The 21,077-nt window shown below is 26.7% G+C and overlaps 5 protein-coding genes across 14 annotated transcripts; 4 read left to right on the top strand and 1 right to left on the bottom strand.

Annotated features, from left to right (window-relative positions):
* Nucleotides 1–148: 148 nt before the first annotated feature.
* On the top strand, nt 149–1,445 carry LOC124428988 (protein lin-7 homolog C). The gene is made up of 5 exons (XM_046973638.1): nt 149–392; nt 540–581; nt 651–763; nt 834–1,079; nt 1,166–1,445. The coding sequence occupies exons 1-5, from the start codon at nt 356–358 to the stop codon at nt 1,322–1,324; spliced, it is 597 nt and encodes a 198-aa protein (XP_046829594.1). The 5' UTR covers nt 149–355; the 3' UTR covers nt 1,325–1,445.
* Nucleotides 1,446–1,644: 199 nt separating this feature from the next.
* Nucleotides 1,645–4,500, top strand: LOC124428970 (conserved oligomeric Golgi complex subunit 3). Its single transcript, XM_046973593.1, has one exon. The coding sequence runs from the start codon at nt 1,786–1,788 to the stop codon at nt 4,210–4,212; it is 2,427 nt and encodes an 808-aa protein (XP_046829549.1). The 5' UTR covers nt 1,645–1,785; the 3' UTR covers nt 4,213–4,500.
* A 122-nt stretch (nt 4,501–4,622) lies between these two features.
* LOC124428971 (sodium/hydrogen exchanger 6) lies at nt 4,623–16,806 on the top strand. 9 transcript variants are annotated; one of them, XM_046973599.1, is made up of 14 exons: nt 4,623–5,067; nt 5,982–6,208; nt 6,289–6,366; nt 6,470–6,546; nt 6,825–7,034; nt 7,194–7,444; nt 7,515–7,717; nt 7,803–8,068; nt 8,219–8,270; nt 8,894–8,920; nt 9,512–9,568; nt 10,615–10,815; nt 10,965–11,051; nt 15,231–16,806. In XM_046973599.1, the coding sequence occupies exons 1-14, from the start codon at nt 4,638–4,640 to the stop codon at nt 15,318–15,320; spliced, it is 2,256 nt and encodes a 751-aa protein (XP_046829555.1). In that variant the 5' UTR covers nt 4,623–4,637; the 3' UTR covers nt 15,321–16,806. The 9 variants fall into 9 exon arrangements, with proteins under 9 accessions (XP_046829555.1, XP_046829558.1, XP_046829550.1 ...); XM_046973602.1 differs by lacking the exon at nt 15,231–16,806 and adding an exon at nt 14,685–15,199; XM_046973594.1 differs by lacking the exon at nt 15,231–16,806 and adding an exon at nt 12,641–12,916.
* On the bottom strand, nt 15,879–17,929 carry LOC124428973 (metallo-beta-lactamase domain-containing protein 1). 2 transcript variants are annotated; one of them, XM_046973606.1, is made up of 4 exons: nt 17,587–17,929; nt 17,338–17,400; nt 17,147–17,266; nt 15,879–17,058 (listed from the first exon to the last, which is right to left on the bottom strand). In XM_046973606.1, exons 1-4 carry the CDS (start codon nt 17,735–17,737, stop codon nt 16,859–16,861), a joined length of 534 nt encoding a protein of 177 aa, XP_046829562.1. In that variant the 5' UTR covers nt 17,738–17,929; the 3' UTR covers nt 15,879–16,858. The 2 variants fall into 2 exon arrangements, with proteins under 2 accessions (XP_046829562.1, XP_046829561.1); XM_046973605.1 differs by having other exon boundaries at nt 17,338–17,502; nt 17,587–17,745.
* Nucleotides 17,854–20,923, top strand: LOC124428972 (integrator complex subunit 9). The gene is made up of 10 exons (XM_046973604.1): nt 17,854–17,995; nt 18,123–18,317; nt 18,393–18,797; nt 18,948–19,194; nt 19,259–19,439; nt 19,512–19,747; nt 19,831–20,042; nt 20,177–20,362; nt 20,488–20,682; nt 20,765–20,923. The coding sequence occupies exons 1-10, from the start codon at nt 17,987–17,989 to the stop codon at nt 20,882–20,884; spliced, it is 1,986 nt and encodes a 661-aa protein (XP_046829560.1). The 5' UTR covers nt 17,854–17,986; the 3' UTR covers nt 20,885–20,923.
* Nucleotides 20,924–21,077: the final 154 nt, after the last annotated feature.

Below are 21,077 nucleotides of genomic sequence, written 5' to 3'. Positions count from 1 at the left end.
AAATTAAAAAATAAAACCTAGATAATGGTTAATTGTCATCAACGATTCTGATTGGTTGATCGAGAGGTACCGCTTAAATTATCGATATGTGTATTGTCCAATCAAAATTTATATATGGCTTTATACGATCACATTTGAAAACTTGCACAATAGACTTTACACTACAACGTTCCAGATTAGATCAAGCAAGTGGAAAGATTATAATTATTAATAATATATTTATAGAATTCGCAATAATTCGATGCGATAAAAGAAAAAATAGAATTATTTGATATTGTTAAAGAAAAAAAAAAAAAAAAAAAAAGAAAAAAGAAAAAAGAAAAAAAGGAAGAAAGAAAAAGAAAAAGGAAAAAAAATGACGACGATGGGCGAACCACTTACTTTAGCGCGAGGTAATGTCTATTACATTAAAGATTTGACAGAAGTCATCGAGTTTATTGATATTATGTTAATAAAGAATTATGTGTCACTTATATTATTATTGATTATTCTCCTTTGATATTATTTTTAACAAATAGATCATATATTATATTTTTCAGATGTTAAAAGATCCATTGAACTGCTTGACAAACTGCAAAAAGGTAAAGATGTATAAAATTAATTTCTTATTAATATATTTAATGTATATTATGTGTTGTATCAAAATTCAGGTGGTGAAGTTCCAACAACCAAATTAGCTGCATTACAAAAAGTATTACAAAGTGACTTTCTCAGTGCTGTAAGAGAAGTATACGAACATGTATACGAAACCGTAGATATTCAGGTAATTTATTTAATATTTAATTGATAAAATTGATGAAAGTAAAATTTTTAAGTGATATCATTTCTTTAAGGGATCACAAGATGTACGTGCATCAGCTACAGCTAAAGCCACTGTTGCAGCATTTGCGGCAAGCGAAGGTCATGCACATCCAAGAGTAGTAGAATTGCCAAAAACTGAGGAGGGCCTTGGATTTAATGTAATGGGAGGAAAGGAACAAAATTCTCCTATTTATATATCTCGAATTATTCCTGGTGGTGTTGCAGATAGGCACGGTGGATTAAAACGCGGAGATCAGCTTCTTTCCGTCAATGGTGTGGTTAGTAAAAAATTTTTTTTTTTAACAATAAACAAAGTCCAAAATCAATATACATTGTTTGTTTTATCTGAATAAATTGATATCAGTGTGTCGAAGGAGAAAATCACGAGAAGGCGGTAGAACTTCTGAAACAAGCTCAGAATTCGGTTAAGCTTGTTGTTCGTTATACTCCACGAGTTTTAGAAGAAATGGAATTACGTTTTGACAAACAAAGAGCTGCACGTAGACGTCAACACATGCAATAAATTGAAAAATTAATTAGTTTTAATAATATTTTACAAAAATCATGTAAGTGTTCAAATAATTTAACTTTTAATTTAAAGATAATTAAGAACGAAAAAAAAAAACAAACAAACAAATAAGAACAGTTTATTTACTCTATATATTTTCTTGAGTTATAATAATATAATATATGAAATGTTTATGTCGTGTATGTGTATATGATATAAATATAAAGAAAAAAAAAAAAAAAAAAAAAAAAACAGAACCTTTCTCTTATTCAATTTTTTTTTTTTTTTTTTTTTTTTTTTCCAAGAAATAAAAGTAAATTTATATATACGTTTATATTTAAAAATTGATCGATCGGTATAATGTCTTTACACGTCACGATTCGTTGTAATTTAGTACTAAATCTCTAACGCGAGATGGCGTTGTAGGGCCACAGTACGATACGCGATCGAATTTCAACGTCAGAAATGTAAAGAAAATGGCGAGAGTAACGTGTACCCCGGGTGATTTAATTCAATGGGATTCTGCTGAAAATTGTGTGGCACCTTTAACAGATTTTCAAAAAGATTGTTTGCAAAAATTGGAAGAAGAATTTTCTTCTCTGAACGATTCAACATACGAAGATAACAGCGAGAATAATGAACATTTAAATCAAAATAAATGTGATAACATAACGCAAATTGAACGATGTCAAGATGTTCTAGAATATTATACGAAATTAGAAAAGGAATTTATATCATCTGAGAACTTAAAATATATGTTATATCTAAATGATCTTAAAACACGTCGTCAAGAATGTCAAGAACTTTGTGAGCTTATCAAGGATACCTTAGAAGATTTTTCTATTCTATTTAAACAATATGCCGAAGTATCCGATAAAACATCCTCATTGCACAATGCCAGCGAAGAACTTATCTCGGATCAAAAGCGATTAAATTCTATGGTAGAAAGTATTGCGGAATATGTGAAGTATTTTAAAGAAGTAGATGTGATAATGGAAAAATTAGAAGCTTCCACTTTATCCGTAAACAGTGATATGTTTTTTAACATAGTAGACAAAGTAGATATCAATATGGATGCTTTACAAACAAATAATACTTTCAAAGAAAGTGCCACTTATTTAGTTAAGTATAGACATTGTCAATCCAAGATTATAACATTGATACAAAATTATGTTTTTAATTTATTTTCAAGAACTACAGAAAGCATTTTAAATTTTAATGAAACTGAAGGTATACAAGAAAATATGGATGCTGCTTTGGCATTATTTTATGGGAGATTTCAAACTATCGTTTCAAAAGTAAAACCAATAATAGAACAAGTGGAAACGAAATCTGTGAAAAGACAGGAATATAATAATTTATTATTAGAATGTCATCAATATTATTGGAGTCAAAGAGGTTTAGTATTAGGCCCTAGCATTCAAAAATCATTATCTGCCATAAAGGAGAGATACAACGGAGATCATTGCAGTTTAGTTAGACATTCGTGTGCATTACTTTTACATGCATCGGTTGACGAATACAGATTGTTTTATGAATTCTTTTCGAAACCATCTATCGGCCTAACAACATTTCTTGAAAGTCTTTGTACCTCTTTATACGACACCATAAGACCATTTATAATTCATATAAATCATTTAGAAACTCTGGCAGAAATCTGTTGTATTTTAAGGATAGAAATGTTGGACGAACACGTGCAAAATAATTTTGAGCCATTAGAAGGCTTTGGAAATATTTGCTTACAACTTTTACACGATGTACAAGAGAGACTTGTTTTCCGTGCTCAATTGTATTTACAATCTGACGTATTAAATTATAATCCATCGCCTGGCGATTTAGCGTATCCGGAAAAATTAAAAATGATGGAAGATATTGCCGAATCGATAAGAGAAGAAACACGTCAATCAAGAATGAAAAGAATATCAGTATCATCTAACGACAGTAATATCTTAGAGCCAGTGTCAAGAAATCATATCATAATGGATTCTATTTATCAAAAATCACACATGGGTAGTTCTCCAGCAGATTTACATGGAATGTGGTATCCTACAGTTCGCAGAACATTGGTTTGCTTATCACGACTCTATAGATGCGTAGATAGATCTGTATTTCAATCGCTTAGTCAAGAGGCCATATCTCTTTGTGTCCAAAGTATAGAGAAGGCAAGAAATGATATTGAAATTAGAGCTTCTACGTTGGATGCTGAATTATTTCAAATCAAACACTTACTAATATTACGTGAACAAATCGCCCCGTTTCAAGTAGACTTCACTATCAAGGAATATAGTTTGGATTTTTCGAGAGTAAAGATGGCGGCTTTTGGATTGTTTGAGAAAAGTTCAAAGCTTTTCACTTTGTCGAACAACGCCTTATTGGAATTTCTATTAGAAGGCGCACCTAAGATGAAAGAACAATTAATTGATTCTCGTAAGGAGGTTGATAATAACCTAAAACATGCGTGCCAGAGATTAATTCAACATGCTACATATGTATTGATAAATCCCATTATGCAGTTATTAGAAAAGGAAAAAGTATATTCTAATACTCCCGACGCAAATACAAAACAAAAGATATTTGGAACTGCTCAAGAAGTAAATGCCATTGTTGCCGATGTTTTACGAACAATTAAATTTAAGCTTCCAAATATTCAACAATCGATGCAATTATATTTAGCCAACAAAGAAACAGAATTTATTTTATTAAGACCGATAAAGAATAATATTAGTGCTGCATTTGCGCAATTATATCAATTATTAAGCAAGTATTATACTTCGGAAGAACTTTTATTAATTGCTTGCCCGTTACCGGAACAAATTTCTGTTATATTAAGTTCGTCCAGTCTTGTTCAAAATAAATCAATACAATTAGAAAATAAAAGTTCGCAAGATAAGGAGGAACTTTAATGAAATAGGAAAGAATTGAAATTATTATACAGACGATTATGTAAATATATACATGTATGTACACAAAACTCTTTGTAACGATCTAATTTAACATGTATATAAATTAATATTTTTCATTGCAAGTTCAAGGGAGGGAATAAAAGAAAGGCCCATTATTTAAAGTGCAATGTAAAATAAAATAATTGTATATCGAAAGTTTTATATGTATATAGATGTATCTAAACTAAATATAGTACAATTTTTATACTAATCACTGGATGAAACAATATAAAGTACTGCGAAACTAAATATAAATTTGTATAAATTTATATATCACGTTTACTCGTTTCTATTAATCATAAATTCTGAATTAATTAAAATTTAGCACGTGAAAATATATCGTATATGAAAAGACGTTCAAACGGCGATATAAAGATGCCATTGCCATGTTAGTTTCCTTTAATGGCCGCCAGGCGACGCTGACGTGGCAACGCACAGTTCCCTCTCTAGTTACTTTCTCGACGTTCATGACACGCATGATATGCACATGTATGTATTTAAACTTTGTCAAGAATTCAATCGTAAAAGTTGGTCATACTGATACTACGTTAGAAAATATCAGAAAAGTGAAAATGGCAGTTGAATGTGGTATACGTATTTTATTTTATATAATTTTCTCTATTTTCCTGTTAAATTCATGCGACGGTGCAGCGACAGATATTGAGTTAGATGCTAAAGCTCAATTATTACATAGACTTGATAGTTTAAATCTCCTTCTTTATACATTTTTGTTAATATTAACTGTATTAACTATATGGACATTCAAGCATCGTCGACTAAGATTCCTCCATGAAACTGGTCTAGCTGTCATTTATGGTAAGAATAATACATTTTACCATTAATCAAAACATTTAATTGTTAATTTAATATTATCATCAATGTTGATTGATATTTAACAAAAGAGAAAGAAACAATGTGACGAGTGTTAACGAACGTTAAATATACTTTCAAATTTTATTGTCAATTTACTGTCAAATGTCATAGGCATTGAGATGATTTGCGGTTTATGCGAAATATAAATATTTTAATGATACCATTATGCAATAAGAAACAACAAAACTACGTCGTAATTTTCATAAATTCCATCATTATTGTCCCTCGACATTTTTATCCGTATATATTTATTTATATTGGATAATTTTTATTAAATCTTTTCTCTCTCTCTCTCTCTCTCCCTCTATCTCTCTCTCTCTCTCTCTCTCTCTCTCTCTGTCTCTCTCTCTGTCTCTGTCTCTATTTTTAATGATATCATTGTTAACAAAATAATCGATATTACAATTTGTTATAATAATAAAAAATTATTGTCGATATAATATTAGAACTATAATTATAAATCAATCAATTAATATTTTTTGTTAGAATTGTTGATAGAGCATTGATTTTTTTCATTTATATATTCCTTTTTTGAAAGACCTTGTACTGATGCATCAAGTATTATTTTCAGTCTTATATAAAAGAGTAAACAATATTTTGTCATTGAATCATAAAAGGAATTGTAAAACAAAAACAAAAGAGTAGAATAATATACTTGATTAGGTAATAGATTGTATAAGTCATTTTGCATTTCAACATATTATATAAGGAAGAATATAATTGCTCCTGTATTTTAATATATGTTCAATGTATTCGTTGTTCAGTTAGGCGTTTAGTGCCATAAGTAATCTTTTAATTATTATATACTGTTGTACTTTGTATATATTGTATATATATATATATATATATTTTTTTAGGGTTGATCATAGGAGCAATCATTCGTTATGGATTTACAACAAATAGTGCTATACTGCATATGCCAGTTGTACCAGATAACAGTAGTAAATATAATCAATCAGTTCCTCCAGATACATTATGGTTGCGTTTTCCTGAAGACAAAGGTGGTGGTGTAATTAAAAATGAAACATTTGCTTATACTTTTCGTGGAGAAATTTATAAAGAAGACAATGAAATTGATTTGAAGGTAAACTTTTATAAACTTTGAAAACATTTTATTATAATTAATATTATTTATTTTTATAATATATCTCATATTTATTACAGGCTACTTTCGATCCGGAAATATTCTTTAATATTATACTGCCACCAATAATTTTTCATGCTGGATATAGTTTGAAAAGGGTAAATAATATTAATTAATATTTTTATTATATATAGTAATATAATTAATGAATAAATTATACTTATTATATATATATATATATATATTATTATACTGTTTCAGAAATATTTCTTTAGGAATTTAGGAGCAATTTTAATGTATGCTTTGCTTGGAACATCAATATCAGCATTTGTTATTGGGTAATTATTCATAGTATATGATCCTGTGAAATTTATTGTCTCATTGATGTACTTGAATTTTTTTTAACATTGTTTGGTCTGTCTGTTGTTTTTGATAACCTTATTATCCATAGGTCAATTGATTATGTTTATCTGCTATCTGTACTTAAGTTATCATGTTAAAATAAGAGAGAGAGAGAGGGGGGGGAGAGAGAGAGAACAATACTTTGTAAACATGATAGTAAAATTCTCATTGAGTATTCTGACCTAATTAGTATGAATCATGTTTTTCTTTTCAGAGCATTGATGTATGCCTTCGTACAATTAATACCACATCTTTCTACATCATTTACATTTTTGGATACTTTGTACTTTGGTGCTCTGATATCTCCGACAGATCCGCTGACAATAATTTCTATTTTTAACGATCTGCATGTAGATGTTAACTTATATGCTTTAGTATTTGGAGAAAGTGTACTTAACGATGCAGTTGCTATTGTTCTCAGTGGGTATGTATATGTGTATATATATATATATATATATATATATATATATATATACATATATATATTTTTTTTCTTTTTGTTAACATTAAAATTTGTTCATTTTAATGTTAATTTAAAGTATTAAATACAAAGAAATATGTTGTACCTTCTTATCTGTTCCAGTTCAATACAAAATTATGGTGAACGTTACCAATCTGGATCTGGGGGATTCGAAACAGTAGCATTCTTTCAAGCATTTGGCGATTTTGTTTGTATTTTTAGCTTATCCTTATTCATTGGTGCCACCATGGGATGTATTACTGCATTGTTAACCAAATTTACTAGAGTTAGAGATTTTCCACTTTTAGAATCGGCTCTATTTGTCTTAATGTCTTATAGCACATTTTTAATTGCTGAAGCTTCAGATCTTACAGGTAAAAAAAAAAAAAACGATACGAATTCTTTTTTATAAAAAATATAAATAATGTTATATTGCAATTTTAGGTGTGGTCGCCGTTTTATTTTGTGGCATTTGCCAAGCACATTATACGTATAATAATTTAAGCCCAGATTCTCGTCAACGGACAAAACATCTCTTTGAATTATTAAATTTCTTAGCTGAAAATTTTATATTCAGTTATATAGGCGTTTCGATGTTTACCTTTCCAAAACATCACTTTGATCCAGGCTTCATCTTTGCTGGCTTTGTATCCTTCTTTAAATCTATGAATATAAAATTGTAATATGTATATAATTATGTATGTAATAATATCCTTAACTACAATACAATAGCTTTGTGCTCTCTTAGGACGTGCTGCAAATGTTTATCCATTATCATTCATATTGAATTTAGCAAGAAAACCAAAAATTTCAATGAATTATCAACACATGCTTTTCTTCGCCGGTCTACGCGGAGCCATGAGTTTTGCTCTTGCAATTAGAAATACTGTATCAGGTGCTAGACAAGCCATGTTAACTACGACAAGTTTAATTGTGATCTTGACAGTAATTTTACAAGGTGGTGCAACGACTCAATTTTTAAGTTGGTTTAATATACCGTAAGTATGGTATAGTTATTCGATATCCGTTTTCTTTTTTTTTTTTTTTTTTTCTTCTTTATTTCTTTTTATTTTTTTATTTTTAATACTAATAACATTATCCTTATTTTTCCTTTTTTTTTTCTTTTTTTTTTTTTTTCTCTCTTATAGTGTCGGTGTAGATGAAGAAATAGAAGGTTTATCACAAAATGGAGTACGTAGTGTAAGTACATTAAAATTTATTCAATCTAATATAATTTTGTGTTCATACCTCATAATGTTGTTATGATATAATAAATCCAATATTTTAATAATGTTTAAATCAATAAATTACTTCGTGTGATATTATAAATATTCGAATGAAAATGTTGCTTGAATTGTTTTATTTCATTTTTGAAAAAAAAATAGTTAAAGAAAAAGGAAAAAAATAGCTTCATATAATTCCATGGAATTTGCAGCTAAAATACACGTGATAATTTTTTACATTGATATTAAAAAAAGAAAGAAAAAAGAATAGTATTGCTATTATTGTCTAATCATTTTTAGTATACATACAATTTGCTTATTATCATATAGTATTTCATTTGATTATAAACTCTAGCATATTTTTTTGTTCTCGCCCTATACGCTGTTGTAGATCTTAGTAAATCTGTAAAATACAGTTGTACAAATTACAATACTTGTTACAAGATATATATGTATAGTCGTGCAATGTATACATAACTTAGAGAAATATAAAAACTTGTCCTTTAGAACTCAATTATTAAGATGTAGAAGCATCTATGCATGACAGCTTTAACTTGCATCATGTTTACATTATTCTTTCATTGTATCTTATTCATCCAGGTGTACAATTCACTGGACACCATGGAGGTGTGTACTATTTCATTAAATTTATATTTCAATATTATTTCATGAGTATAAAATCATAACTTTTATATTTATCCCAGATTGTAGAATTATACATGAAATCCAAAAGTTTTTTTAGACTTTTTTTTTTTTTCTTTTTTTTTGTTTTCTCTATTGACCTTTACATGCCTAAAATCACCGTTGTAGAATACATTGTTATAGATTGTAAATTTTTTTAATTCTTTATTATTATTAAAAATCTTTTATGAGTTTATTAATTATTTATAGATCTTAATTATTAGGATAAAAAAAAATCTGTTCACTTTCATATTTTTATTTCATTTTAACAGCATGTATTAGTTTAATTTTTTTTTCTTTTCTTTTTTTTTTTTTTTTTTTTTTTATTTATTATTATTATTATTTTTTTGTTTTGTTTTTGTTTTTTACTTTTTCATTTTCTATTTTTGTATTTTTCCTTTAATTTCGGTTCAGTTACGCAGCATGCAGATAACATTATAAAATTAATATCTTATTAATATTTATGGATAATTGCACTTTTAATAATTAATTTAGAAAATACAGTTGTTTAACTTGCTAATATTGATACATTGATAGTCTGGTGGCGAAGGTGGCTTTGGCGATCTGGACATGCGTAGGGAAAGAAGTCCTCCGGTATGTTTGCACAGAGATTTAAAGGTTCTTTGCAATTTTGTGAATATTAATAGAATAATAATTATATCGCATAAAGTATATAAATCTATTAATCATTTCATGCACAAAAAAATAACAATTACCAATTAGAATCATGAATACACGCGCACATACACAAAATTAATATTGAATCTTATTGGAATAATTAATGAAGTTAATTAAATATTTCATGCTAATTTACATTTTGCATGTGACATTTATATATAACTAATAATTAAATACATACAATAGATTAAAAATCTTTCTACAATAATGCTGCTTCTTCACAATTTTCAATTATATTATTACACAATCATATTGCAATATAAACTTACGAAATAAATAATTACTTAAAACGTTTGCTATCTGCATGTGCTTTTTATTTTTATTTAAAGTTGTTACTTTTGTTATCCATTCTGTATGTCAAGGTAGTGATACAGAGAAAGTAAACAAATTTTTATTAACAAAATGTGTGTATGTATATATATATATATATATATACATATATATACATATATATATATATACACACACCAAATGAGATTTAATTAAAAAAAGTACTTTTAACGTGCAATCTGAAAAATTGTAGTAAATTGAAAAATTTTTTTTTTAAACTTGTAACTCTTTCAATATCTTTTATGTAAATATATATTTATATATATATATATACATACATACATACATACATAACTAAAGAATCAAAAGATAAATGTTATGAGCATGTTTTAATGACAAACAACATAATTTGAATGTAACAATCAACGAAGCGATATCCATAATATAAAATTAAGAAAGGACTAATTTTTATATTTAAAATAAAAATTATATAGAATTTTTAAAGATTCGATTTGAATTGTATGATCATATAGCCAAAATATTTTACAACGTAATACTTTATAACTATTCCATTACTTTTAATTACAATTTAATGTATGAAATAATAAGTATTAATTATTTTTATAACTTAGAAGAAATTTATTATATAATCATACAGGGTGGATAACAAAAATGTTATTCAAATTTCACAGTATAATTCTATGCAGGATGGATCAGTGCCAACCGGTGCAAAACCTAATGAGAAAGCATTGCTCGCTAGAATATGGGGTGATTTTGACACACGATATATGAAACCACTATTAACGCACTCCAGGCCTACCTTGTTAGAAACATTACCAGTGTGTTGTGGTCCGTTAGCAAGGATTCTTACAACGACACAACAAATGACACAGGTATAAAATATATCTTAAAGATTTACGTATATAATTATTTAAATAATATTACTCTCTTTCTTTTTTTCTTTCTCTCTTTCTCTCTCTCTCTCTCTCTCTCTCTCTCTTTCTCTCTCTATCTCTCTCTCTGTCACTCTCTGTTGCATTAGGATGATGTTTCAAGAAAAATTGATTCAGATTCTGACTTTTGTCTGGAAGATCGTGAAATGGAAAGAAGAAGGACAAACGTACAGCCGGTGAGTTTCCATCAACCTAATCTCAATTACACAGTTAACCCGTGCTATCAACCTAACAGCACTGATGTCACTAACTTTGATGAACCATACGTAATTCTTAACTTACATAGAAGATAGAAATAACACAAGAAATCTTATTTCTAATATCTCTCTCTAGCCTCTGTAAAAATATGTATTTCGCGTATATATTTTATGTATCAGTTTCAATGGGTTTGCGTTTCTGAAGCCACATTCATATGTACTTACTACTCTACTAAACCTCACTGTTATCCCATAAGACTTTTATACAAGAATATTTAATTAACATGTACAACACAAGTTCTTAATTTTATATGGAAGTATCAGAGAATCAAAAAAAAAAAAAAAAAGTAATGATAATTGCTTCGTTTTTCCTCTTTTTTTTTTTTTCGTTTTCTGTAGATAAATAATATTATATTCTACATAGATAATTTATTAATTAACGTATCCACGACTCTTTCATATAAAATGTGTTGATAAATCTATATGCATGCGGGACTAACTTTTCTATTTGGGCAAGAAATGGTGATATACATAATCAAGTTTATTAAAATATATAGAAAATGAGGCAAAAAATTATGTTCGTTTAAAATATTTTCATCGTTTATGATGATATTAAAAAAAAAATATAAGTTCTATAGTTATACTTGTATAACTATATGAATCAATATCTCAAAAATGATAAAAGTATTTTAAACGAATAAAATTTTGATCTCTACCTTGTATAAGGTACTATTTTGCACTAAAAGATATTTTTTATGAAAATATTCTGTGCATAAAAGAAAAAAAAAGAAAAAAAAAAAAAAAAGAAAAAAAAGAAAATAAAATAAAAACGTAGACATGTACTAACCGATGCTAAATTTTTTAATACTAAAATAACATTTCGATTAATGGTAATGTTTTAATAATCATACAAAAAAGAAAAACTAAGAATTACCATGAAGAAATGTGTGTATCACTATTTGGTTTATCATATTTCACTGTATATTTATCATAGCAATACTAACGAAATATAGCCATATATATATACATATACATATATATTTATACATATATACATATATATGGTTATAAAATACATATACATGATATAACAATACATTTATTGAAAAGCCATTGTAATTAAGAAACACATATAATATCTGTATGTTTTCTGATATGATATGTTTACTGATAAATGTAAAGTCCTTTTTATTGGTAGCTTGCATTATAAATTAACACATGGCTTGTATTAAAATGTTAACGGGTCAATATTTATTTGCCTATATATTGCAATATTTATTTGTTTGTTTTTATAAATATTTAAATTTATTGCTATCAAAGATAAATATTTTATCTTATACATGTATATATTTTATTTCTGCATCTAGAAAATTATGTTTAATGTCTCTCGATGGGGTGGGGGGGAAGAAAGAAAAAAATATCTTTTGTCTTGATGTAACTAGAGCATTTCGCCGAAATATGCTTTATAAATGCTTTCAATTTATTTATGCTTCTGTCCAGTGGTTTGTCAGCATTTACAAGCGACTTATTATAGTTCACATTTGATTGCGATATTAACGGTTTTTTAGAGAAAAAGAAATCATGATGATGATGATGATGATGATGATGATGATGATGATGATGATGATGAGGATGATGATGATGATGAAGACTTAAGAATCATCGGAATGGAAGGATTTATTCCGTTACGAACATTATAACAGCAAAGAAGCCAATCAAATAATAATTTTTTGATCAGTTAAATTTCAAGTGATTTGCAATGTGCAATTCAGAAAAAGTAATTTAACATTTTCTTTCAACTAGTATAAAGAATTCTCATTTTTTCTTTTCTTCCATTTTTTCATTTGATCTCTTTTTTTTTTTATTCATTTTTCTTCTTTTTTTTTCATTTTTTTTTTTCCTTTTTTTTCTTTTTTTTTCCTCATTTTTTTGTGAAGAATAATGAAAATAATATTAATAGAATGGGTAAAAAAACGATTCGATAAGATTTCTCTCTTTCTCATAGGCGAAAACATTTTCAATGATGTAAATGTTGAAATATACATGATTATCAAGTTATTTGTTATTTAACATATAACTGTTAGACTTATGTCTTTGTCAGCTTCCTGAATAATAGTACAAGCATAACATTGATATAAGTTATATAAAAAAGAAAAAGAGGAGTAAATAATTTAGTCATTAAGATTTTTGTCTGTATCAGTAAGCATATATAAGTATACCTTGTGATTTTTGAGAAAGTATTAATACGATAGGTAGTACTAAACGTTTAAATGTTCTGGTGTATATACACATATTCTTCTTCTTTTACATTCTCTGTATTCAAATATTTTTTTAAAATTTGAGTTACATAGAAGTCATATATAATTACACTGAACATTAAACATAATTTTCCATATATTTATTGTTAGTAAAATATGCCTAAAATGCAGTAAGTCTTGTGTGTACGAGAGTTTATCGATTAAATCAACATTTCTTATAAACAATTTTAATGTTGTTCAGAAGTAACATTTAAAAATATATATCTGTTTAAGTAATTAAAAAAAGTAAAGAGAAAAAAAGAATGAAAAATTGTTCCAAGAAACTCTAGTACACAGTTCCTGCTTTACTTTATATTATTTCTTTTTTTTTATCATATGTTTTAGAGATTTTGACTGAATTTAATTTTTCTTTTCTTTTTTTATTTTTTATTATTATCTTTTTTTTCTTTTGTTCTTTTTTTCTTTTTCCTTGTTCTAATCTAATTTATTAATAATCTAGTTTATTAATATTCTCGCATGCCGCCTGATAAAAATAATATCTTTTTCATCTCAGGCTTGAATATCATGCAAGGAATGTCATATAAATAGTATTAATTTATACACATTTGCATTTTTTGCTATTTGATTCTGTGTCAGTATCAATCATTCAAACAGATTTCTGTTGCATAGAGAATCCTTGAAAGAAAGATGCTTTTACAAAATTTATGTAATGATATGTTGTATGAGAGCAATAACAATACTTTTCATGCAAATAATTACTTTTAATAGTTAGTAAAGATTTACTATGCTATTTCTTTGTATTAACATTTTCTCTCTCTCTCTCTCTCTCTCTCTCTCTCTCTCTCTCTCTTATGATATGCTTTTTTAAGTTGCATAAATAACAAGCTTCTTTCTAAAATTTTGGTAAAAGTTGCCCATGAGGTTTTATCATAATTTTTGTATTATCGACTTTAATTGTACACGATATTTATATTTTTAATTTTTATCCAAATTTTATTATTTTTTTTTTTTTTTTTAACGTTTAGACAGTACCTAGTAAAAAAAAAACTTTGATAATATAAAAAGATTATTATTTTGCGCAGTTATTAATATAATAACAATGATAATTATGTTAATTATGAATTTATAATTAATATAATTCGTCGATAATCTCTCGTGTTATTATTATTGTTTATATACATGTTGACATGTATTTTTTAAGTATATAAATTATTTATGTTTGATTCTTCTGTGATACACATCAATATTGTGATTGTAAGAAATAGTAACAAACTAAAGATCTAACTTGTTTATTTTTTTTCTTTCCATATATTTTAATTTAAGCAGTATATTTTTTATTTTGATTTCTTCACAGACAAACATATGGCGTCCAACACACAATATACATTAATGAATATGTTTTTTAAATCTTCTGTCCTTGATAATATTTATTTGTGCGATTAAATACACCTATATTATTAAGCATTAGGTAATGTCTGGTTTGTACATATTATATATTTGATTTAGTCCTCTATGTTCGTAAGTGCAATTATGTGAAATATAATAAAAATGAATTATTTTATTATCCATAGTATAATAATTTTAATATGTTAGTAAGTATAATAACTTATTGACCATTTAGGCTTAATTGCACAATAAATTGATTGACGATAATCAACAAAATGAAAACAACTAGACATTATCTTACCATTGATAATGAAAATTTGTTATTAAATTTCTTTAAACAAACGTTAATAGAACAATTATTATACTTTTTTTGTAAATACAATCCTTTACACTTCACGTTCGCTCTGTTGAATGTGAAAATGATTATGCTGATGTATGTGGCCAATGTATAATATTAAATAATTAATAAGAATTTCAAGTAAATTCTTGATGTATTTAATACTTTGCGGAACAGCTGGGAACAGTGACAGGAGAAGTTAGTCCGGGACCACTACCACTGCACACACGCGTCGCCCTGCCAGGTTTGATCGGCAGACATTTATAAAAATTACATAATATTGAAAATTACTTTAATCTCTTGCTAATATGTATTATTGAATATGCGACGGACAAATATGTTATTTTAATGAATCCATAATGCTTAAACGATAGGAAAGTTCTAATGATTGCCAAAAACACTGCTTATGTCCAGTCAAATTTTTGTTGGAAAAATTTTAAACTTATATTAAAACTATTTCCTAAAATAATATATAATAAAAAAAAAAAAAAATATATATATATATATTAAAATAAAACTGTAATAAAAAAAAAGAAACTGGCATAAACGTTATTCCTAATACACCATTTGTGTATCAATTCATTTTAATTATTCAGTGGAGGTCCTGGTATACTTTTATTATTATATAAAAATCTTTTGCATATATGTAATAATATTCTATAATCTTATCTGTTTAATATAAAAACATTAAAATGTGTCTAGATGTGAAATTAAATCTAAGTTTTTTACAAAATTACCATTCAGCAAATTGATTTTGCTGTTAAAAAGGTGATCATTTTTCTATGTCGAGTGCAGGGCATTCTACATAACAAGATACGCAGTAAATACCTTTTACATTATAATTTGTTTATTATATATGATACATTTTATACATATAAGATTATGATAGATAAATTCGTTCTCCGATTGAAACAATGTTAGAAAAAAAAAGCATTAGTTAAAAGTGTAGGAATATCATTTGTAAAATGTATCAATTTTTTGCATATTTAAGCTAATACATTAGAGTTGTGAACATTCTTAATAATACTTCAACCACGGTGAATATTTTTTTTTGTTTTTTCTTTTTTCTTTTTTCTTTTTTTGTCTGTTTGTTTTTTTTTTATTTTTTTTTTATTTTTTATTTTATTTTATTTTTTTTTTTTTTTATTTATTTATTTGTTATTTATTTTTTTTTTATTTTATTTTATTTTATTTTATTTATTTTTTTTTTTTTTTTAAAGAAAGTATATTAAACTAGAAATAAATGCAGTAATAATTCTTATATATGATATATAATAATTAACTTTGTTTTTTTCATATATGGATAATATAACTTAGTATACTAGTGTATTTTTTTTTTTCTTTTTTTTTTTCAGAAGTAAAAGATTCTATTCGTTATTGACAAAAATGAATATGTAAAACTTATAAAATGATAAATGCAAATATATAAATTGTTAATTTTTGATGTTGGCTGTGAACATTTACACATAGCTTAAATTCTAAGTGCGAATATGTCGGAAACATATTTAATTTGTATTCTTTTTATAAATGATTTTCAATTTCCTATATAGAAAGTTATTTTAATATACATTACACAAGCCAATGGTCAATATGCCCTTAGCGCATTGTACTTCTTTTCTTGTTTATACATATAATTTGGCATGCAATTGTCATTATAAAAATATATACAAATAATAATGTTGTGATACCATGTACTTCATTATGTAATGTTTAATAAAATGTTTGTAAAAATAAATAAGATTGTAAACGATTAGCGTGGTTGAATTTAATCGTCGAATTAAATGGTTTCGGTTTTAATTGCAGAATCATTTAATCACTTGACTATCAACGATTTGCCTCATTTTATCTGTAACAGAAAACATCGGACCATGTCCAGGTACTATAAAATCAGCAAGATTAATTATACGAGAGCGCATGTAAGATTGAACTTTTTGTAAATCATTTTGACCGAGACTTTTCCAAATTAATGGATTTACAATATCCTCTTCCTTTTCAAACAGATCACCTGAAATATATCTTAAATGTCAGAATGAAATCTTATGAGAATATTAATTATATAGTATAAAACTCATAATAATTATAAAAAGAAAAACCTGTAATAGCGACGCAGCTAGATCGACCATTAATATTAGTTTGAACTAATACAGTAATATCTTCTGATGTATGCCCTGGTGTTGCAAGAACTTTAACTCCCTCGCAAAGAATATATTCTTCTACAAATGAAATAATATTAATGCATGATATATATATAATTAAAGTTATTTTCTGTTAATTCAAAACATACCATTTTTAAGATTTTCCTCATAAAACAAATCACCATGTTGTACAGAATGGCCTACAATGTGCTCTGCATTGGTAAATAAATTATTATTTCCAATATGATCAGGATGACTGTGTGTACATACAACATAATCAATTTCTGCTGGTGTTACATTCTCACGACTAAGAGCTAAAATCATGCGTTGATCGATTTTTTTTTTTCCTTCTTAAATATACTTATATCTATGATTAATCGGCCCTTTGTAATAGTTACCTTCCAAAATTTTCTTCTGATCCCAAGCAGTCATAGTATCAACAATAATTAATTTTGGACCTTTTATTAAGGTACACGAACAATTAGCGCACATTATTCTATCATCCAATTGCTCGGAGTATCCATTAAACAGAACTTTAACTTCGCACATTGTGTTAAAATTATTATTGATATTAAAATAATCGAAAGGCGTATTGATAAAATGATTTTTTCGATACTATAAACAATAGTTTGTATATTATAGTTGAATATAATTATTACGAAAGGAAAGTTCCAATGTATACGTGTTATGTATCGCGATGGAAAGGTTAAGTCGAACTTGATGCTTCAATGACCTGTATAAACACGAATGCACTTTGAACGATAAGACTTGAAAATAAATCCAAAATCAATTACAATAATGAAATTGGTAATTATGATTTTAATATTATATATATAATATTTTTTCAAATTATATATGAATAATTATTATCTTTGAAAGATTATTTATTATTTATATGTATATATATTTTCTTTTATTATTTTTTATCATATAGTATTGCTTGTCAAGTGAACCAACAAAGCCATGTCTTGTTCTAAGTTTCAAAGGAATCACCTTAATGTTGGATTGTGGATTAAGCATGCAATCTATTTTACATTTTATGCCATTACCTATGGTTCCTAGTGCAAAATTTAATTCCTTACCAACTTGGCTTCCAAGAGATAATCATCAAGATTGGCAAATTGAAGGGGTTTGTTTAATAAATACGTGTGAAATATATAATTATGTTCCAGAACACATAATAACAAAATATATGTCATTTCAGGAATTAAAAGAATGCTGTGGAAGAGTATTTGTTGATTCAACACCAGAATTTTCTCCACCTCTTGAAAAAATAATAGATTTTTCAGAAATCGATGCCATTTTAATATCTAATTATACTTGTATGCTTGCATTACCATTTGTAACGGAAGGTACTGGTTTTAAAGGAGTGATTTATGCTACCGAACCAACATTACAAATTGGAAGATTTTTTATGGAAGAATTAGTAGAATTTATAGAACAGACACCTAGAGCAACTTTGGCTAAGCATTGGAAAGAATTATTACATATATTACCTCCTCCTTTAGCTGATGCACTTAAGCCAAAATCATGGAGGCATATATATTCGTTGTCTGCTATAAATTCTGCTTTGTCAAATATTCAATTAGTTGGATACGATCAAAAATTGGTAATCGGAATATTATAAAAAAAAAAAATAAATAAATAAAAAAAAAATAAAAAATAAAAAATAAAAAATAAAAAAAAATGGAAAAAGGAAATTTTACATATGCTATTATTGTATAATAACGTGATATAAAAATAAGTTATTTTTTTCCAGGACATATACGGTGCATTGACAGTTACCCCTATAAGTTCTGGATATTGTTTAGGCAGTAGTAATTGGTTGATATCATGCGATCACGAAAAGGTTGCATTTGTAAGCGGTTCATCAACATTAACTACTCATCCAAGACCTATGGAACAAGCTACATTGAAACATGCTAACATGTTAATACTAACAGGTTTAACTCAAACACCAACCGCTAATCCAGATACAATGCTTGGTGAATTGTGTATGACTGTTGGTAAGTATAAAGTATACATTTAATTTCTTATATACAAATATATATGATATAATACTTATTGCAGCTATGACACTCAGATCAGGCGGATGTGTTCTAATACCATGTTATCCTTCGGGTGTGGTATACGATTTGTTTGAATGTCTTAGTACTCATTTGGATAAATCTGGATTTTCACAAGTACCTCTTTTTTTTATATCACCCGTGGCCGAAACTTCCTTGGCGTATTCAAATATTTTGGCCGAATGGTAAGATCGAATTATTGTAAATTATTCGAATTAATTATTTCATATTTTATTAAATTAATTCGATTGTTTCAGGCTTTCAACAAATAAACAAAATAAAGTCTATCTACCGGAAGAGCCTTTTCCTCATGCATTTCTTGTAAAAAATGCAAGACTCAAGCATTATACTTCTACGTACGCGGAAGGATTTAGTTCGGATTATAGGCAACCTTGTGTTATTTTTTGTGGACATCCTAGTTTAAGATTTGGAGATGCTGTACATTTTGTTCAATTGTGGGGTAATAATCCACAGCACACAATCATTTTCACAGGTATTGATAAATAATAAATTGAAATAGAAATTGATATTTAAAATTCTATATCCCTTATAAAAATTATTTCATTTCTATTGCAGAACCTGATTTTCCTTATTTGGATGCACTTGCACCATTTCAACCACTGGCAATGAAAGCAGTTCATTGTCCAATAGATACGTCTCTTAATTTTACTCAAGCTAATAAATTGATTAGAGATTTGAAACCAGAAACTTTAGTTATTCCCGAATGTTATACCCAACCGCCAATAACTGCACCACATAGAACGGATCTTGTTATTGAACCTGTTGGAGTAAGTTTTTTTAATCAGTTTTTTGTTTTTGTTATTTTTCTTTTTTTTTCGATAATTTTATATCCATTAAATAAATAATTTCGAATGTTTTTCTTTTCTTTTTTTTTCTCTCTCTTCTCTTTTTCTTTTCCAAGGAAAAACCATTGATTACTTTCAAACGAGGTGAAGTTATAAAATTACCTCTGAAACGTAAAAAGGGACGCGTATTTATTGAGCCCGACTTAGCTGGAAATATTATTTTAAATGAGATTCGACCTGGATTAAGTCTAGCATCGGTTACTGGTGAATTAGAAGTCAAAGATAATGTATATACAATAAAGGTACCAATAGAAAAAAAGAATGTCAATAAAAAGAAAAGATATATATATATATATATATACATATATACTTGTATATATGAAACAAATAAGAACTTTTTTTTTATAATGAAATATTATTTGTATAGAACATAGAAGATAGACCTAGTTGTAAACGTAAAGGATCTTCAGGATCACCAGCACCAATAAAAGAAGAAATTCTTAAGGAAAGAAAGCATGAATATGGTGTATTGGATCCTCAAGAATTGCTTCAAAAACTTAATCAGGAAGGAATATTAGGTGCTAAATTACAACATAGTCCTACTTCTACTAGTATTCATTTGGTATTATCATTATAATGTCTCTTAATATCAATATTTGAATTTAACTTATCAATTAAAATAATTTCATTATTATCTTTTTTAGCAAGATGAGGATACTTTAATTCAAATAGGAGATAACTCTACCCATATCTTTTGTAATGGCGATCAAAAAATCAGAAGACGATTAAGAGCCATTATAATGCAGTGCTTGAAACAATTTTAAAAACTTGTATAAAATTGAATAAACGAAGGTAATATTTTATACAAATTATAATTTTATGTACCAATGTATATATTGTCCTATTTATTTTTATTTTTATCGACTAGTGATATTAAATCAATAATAATACCATATTATAATGTATAATATTAAATAAAATGAATATCTCATATTATTCTTCATCAGGATACATTTG

The sequence above is a fragment of the Vespa crabro genome, chromosome 14, assembly GCF_910589235.1.
Source record: "Vespa crabro chromosome 14, iyVesCrab1.2, whole genome shotgun sequence".
Taxonomy (NCBI): Eukaryota; Metazoa; Arthropoda; class Insecta; order Hymenoptera; family Vespidae; genus Vespa; species Vespa crabro.
This window is presented reverse-complemented; position numbering and strand designations above follow the sequence as displayed.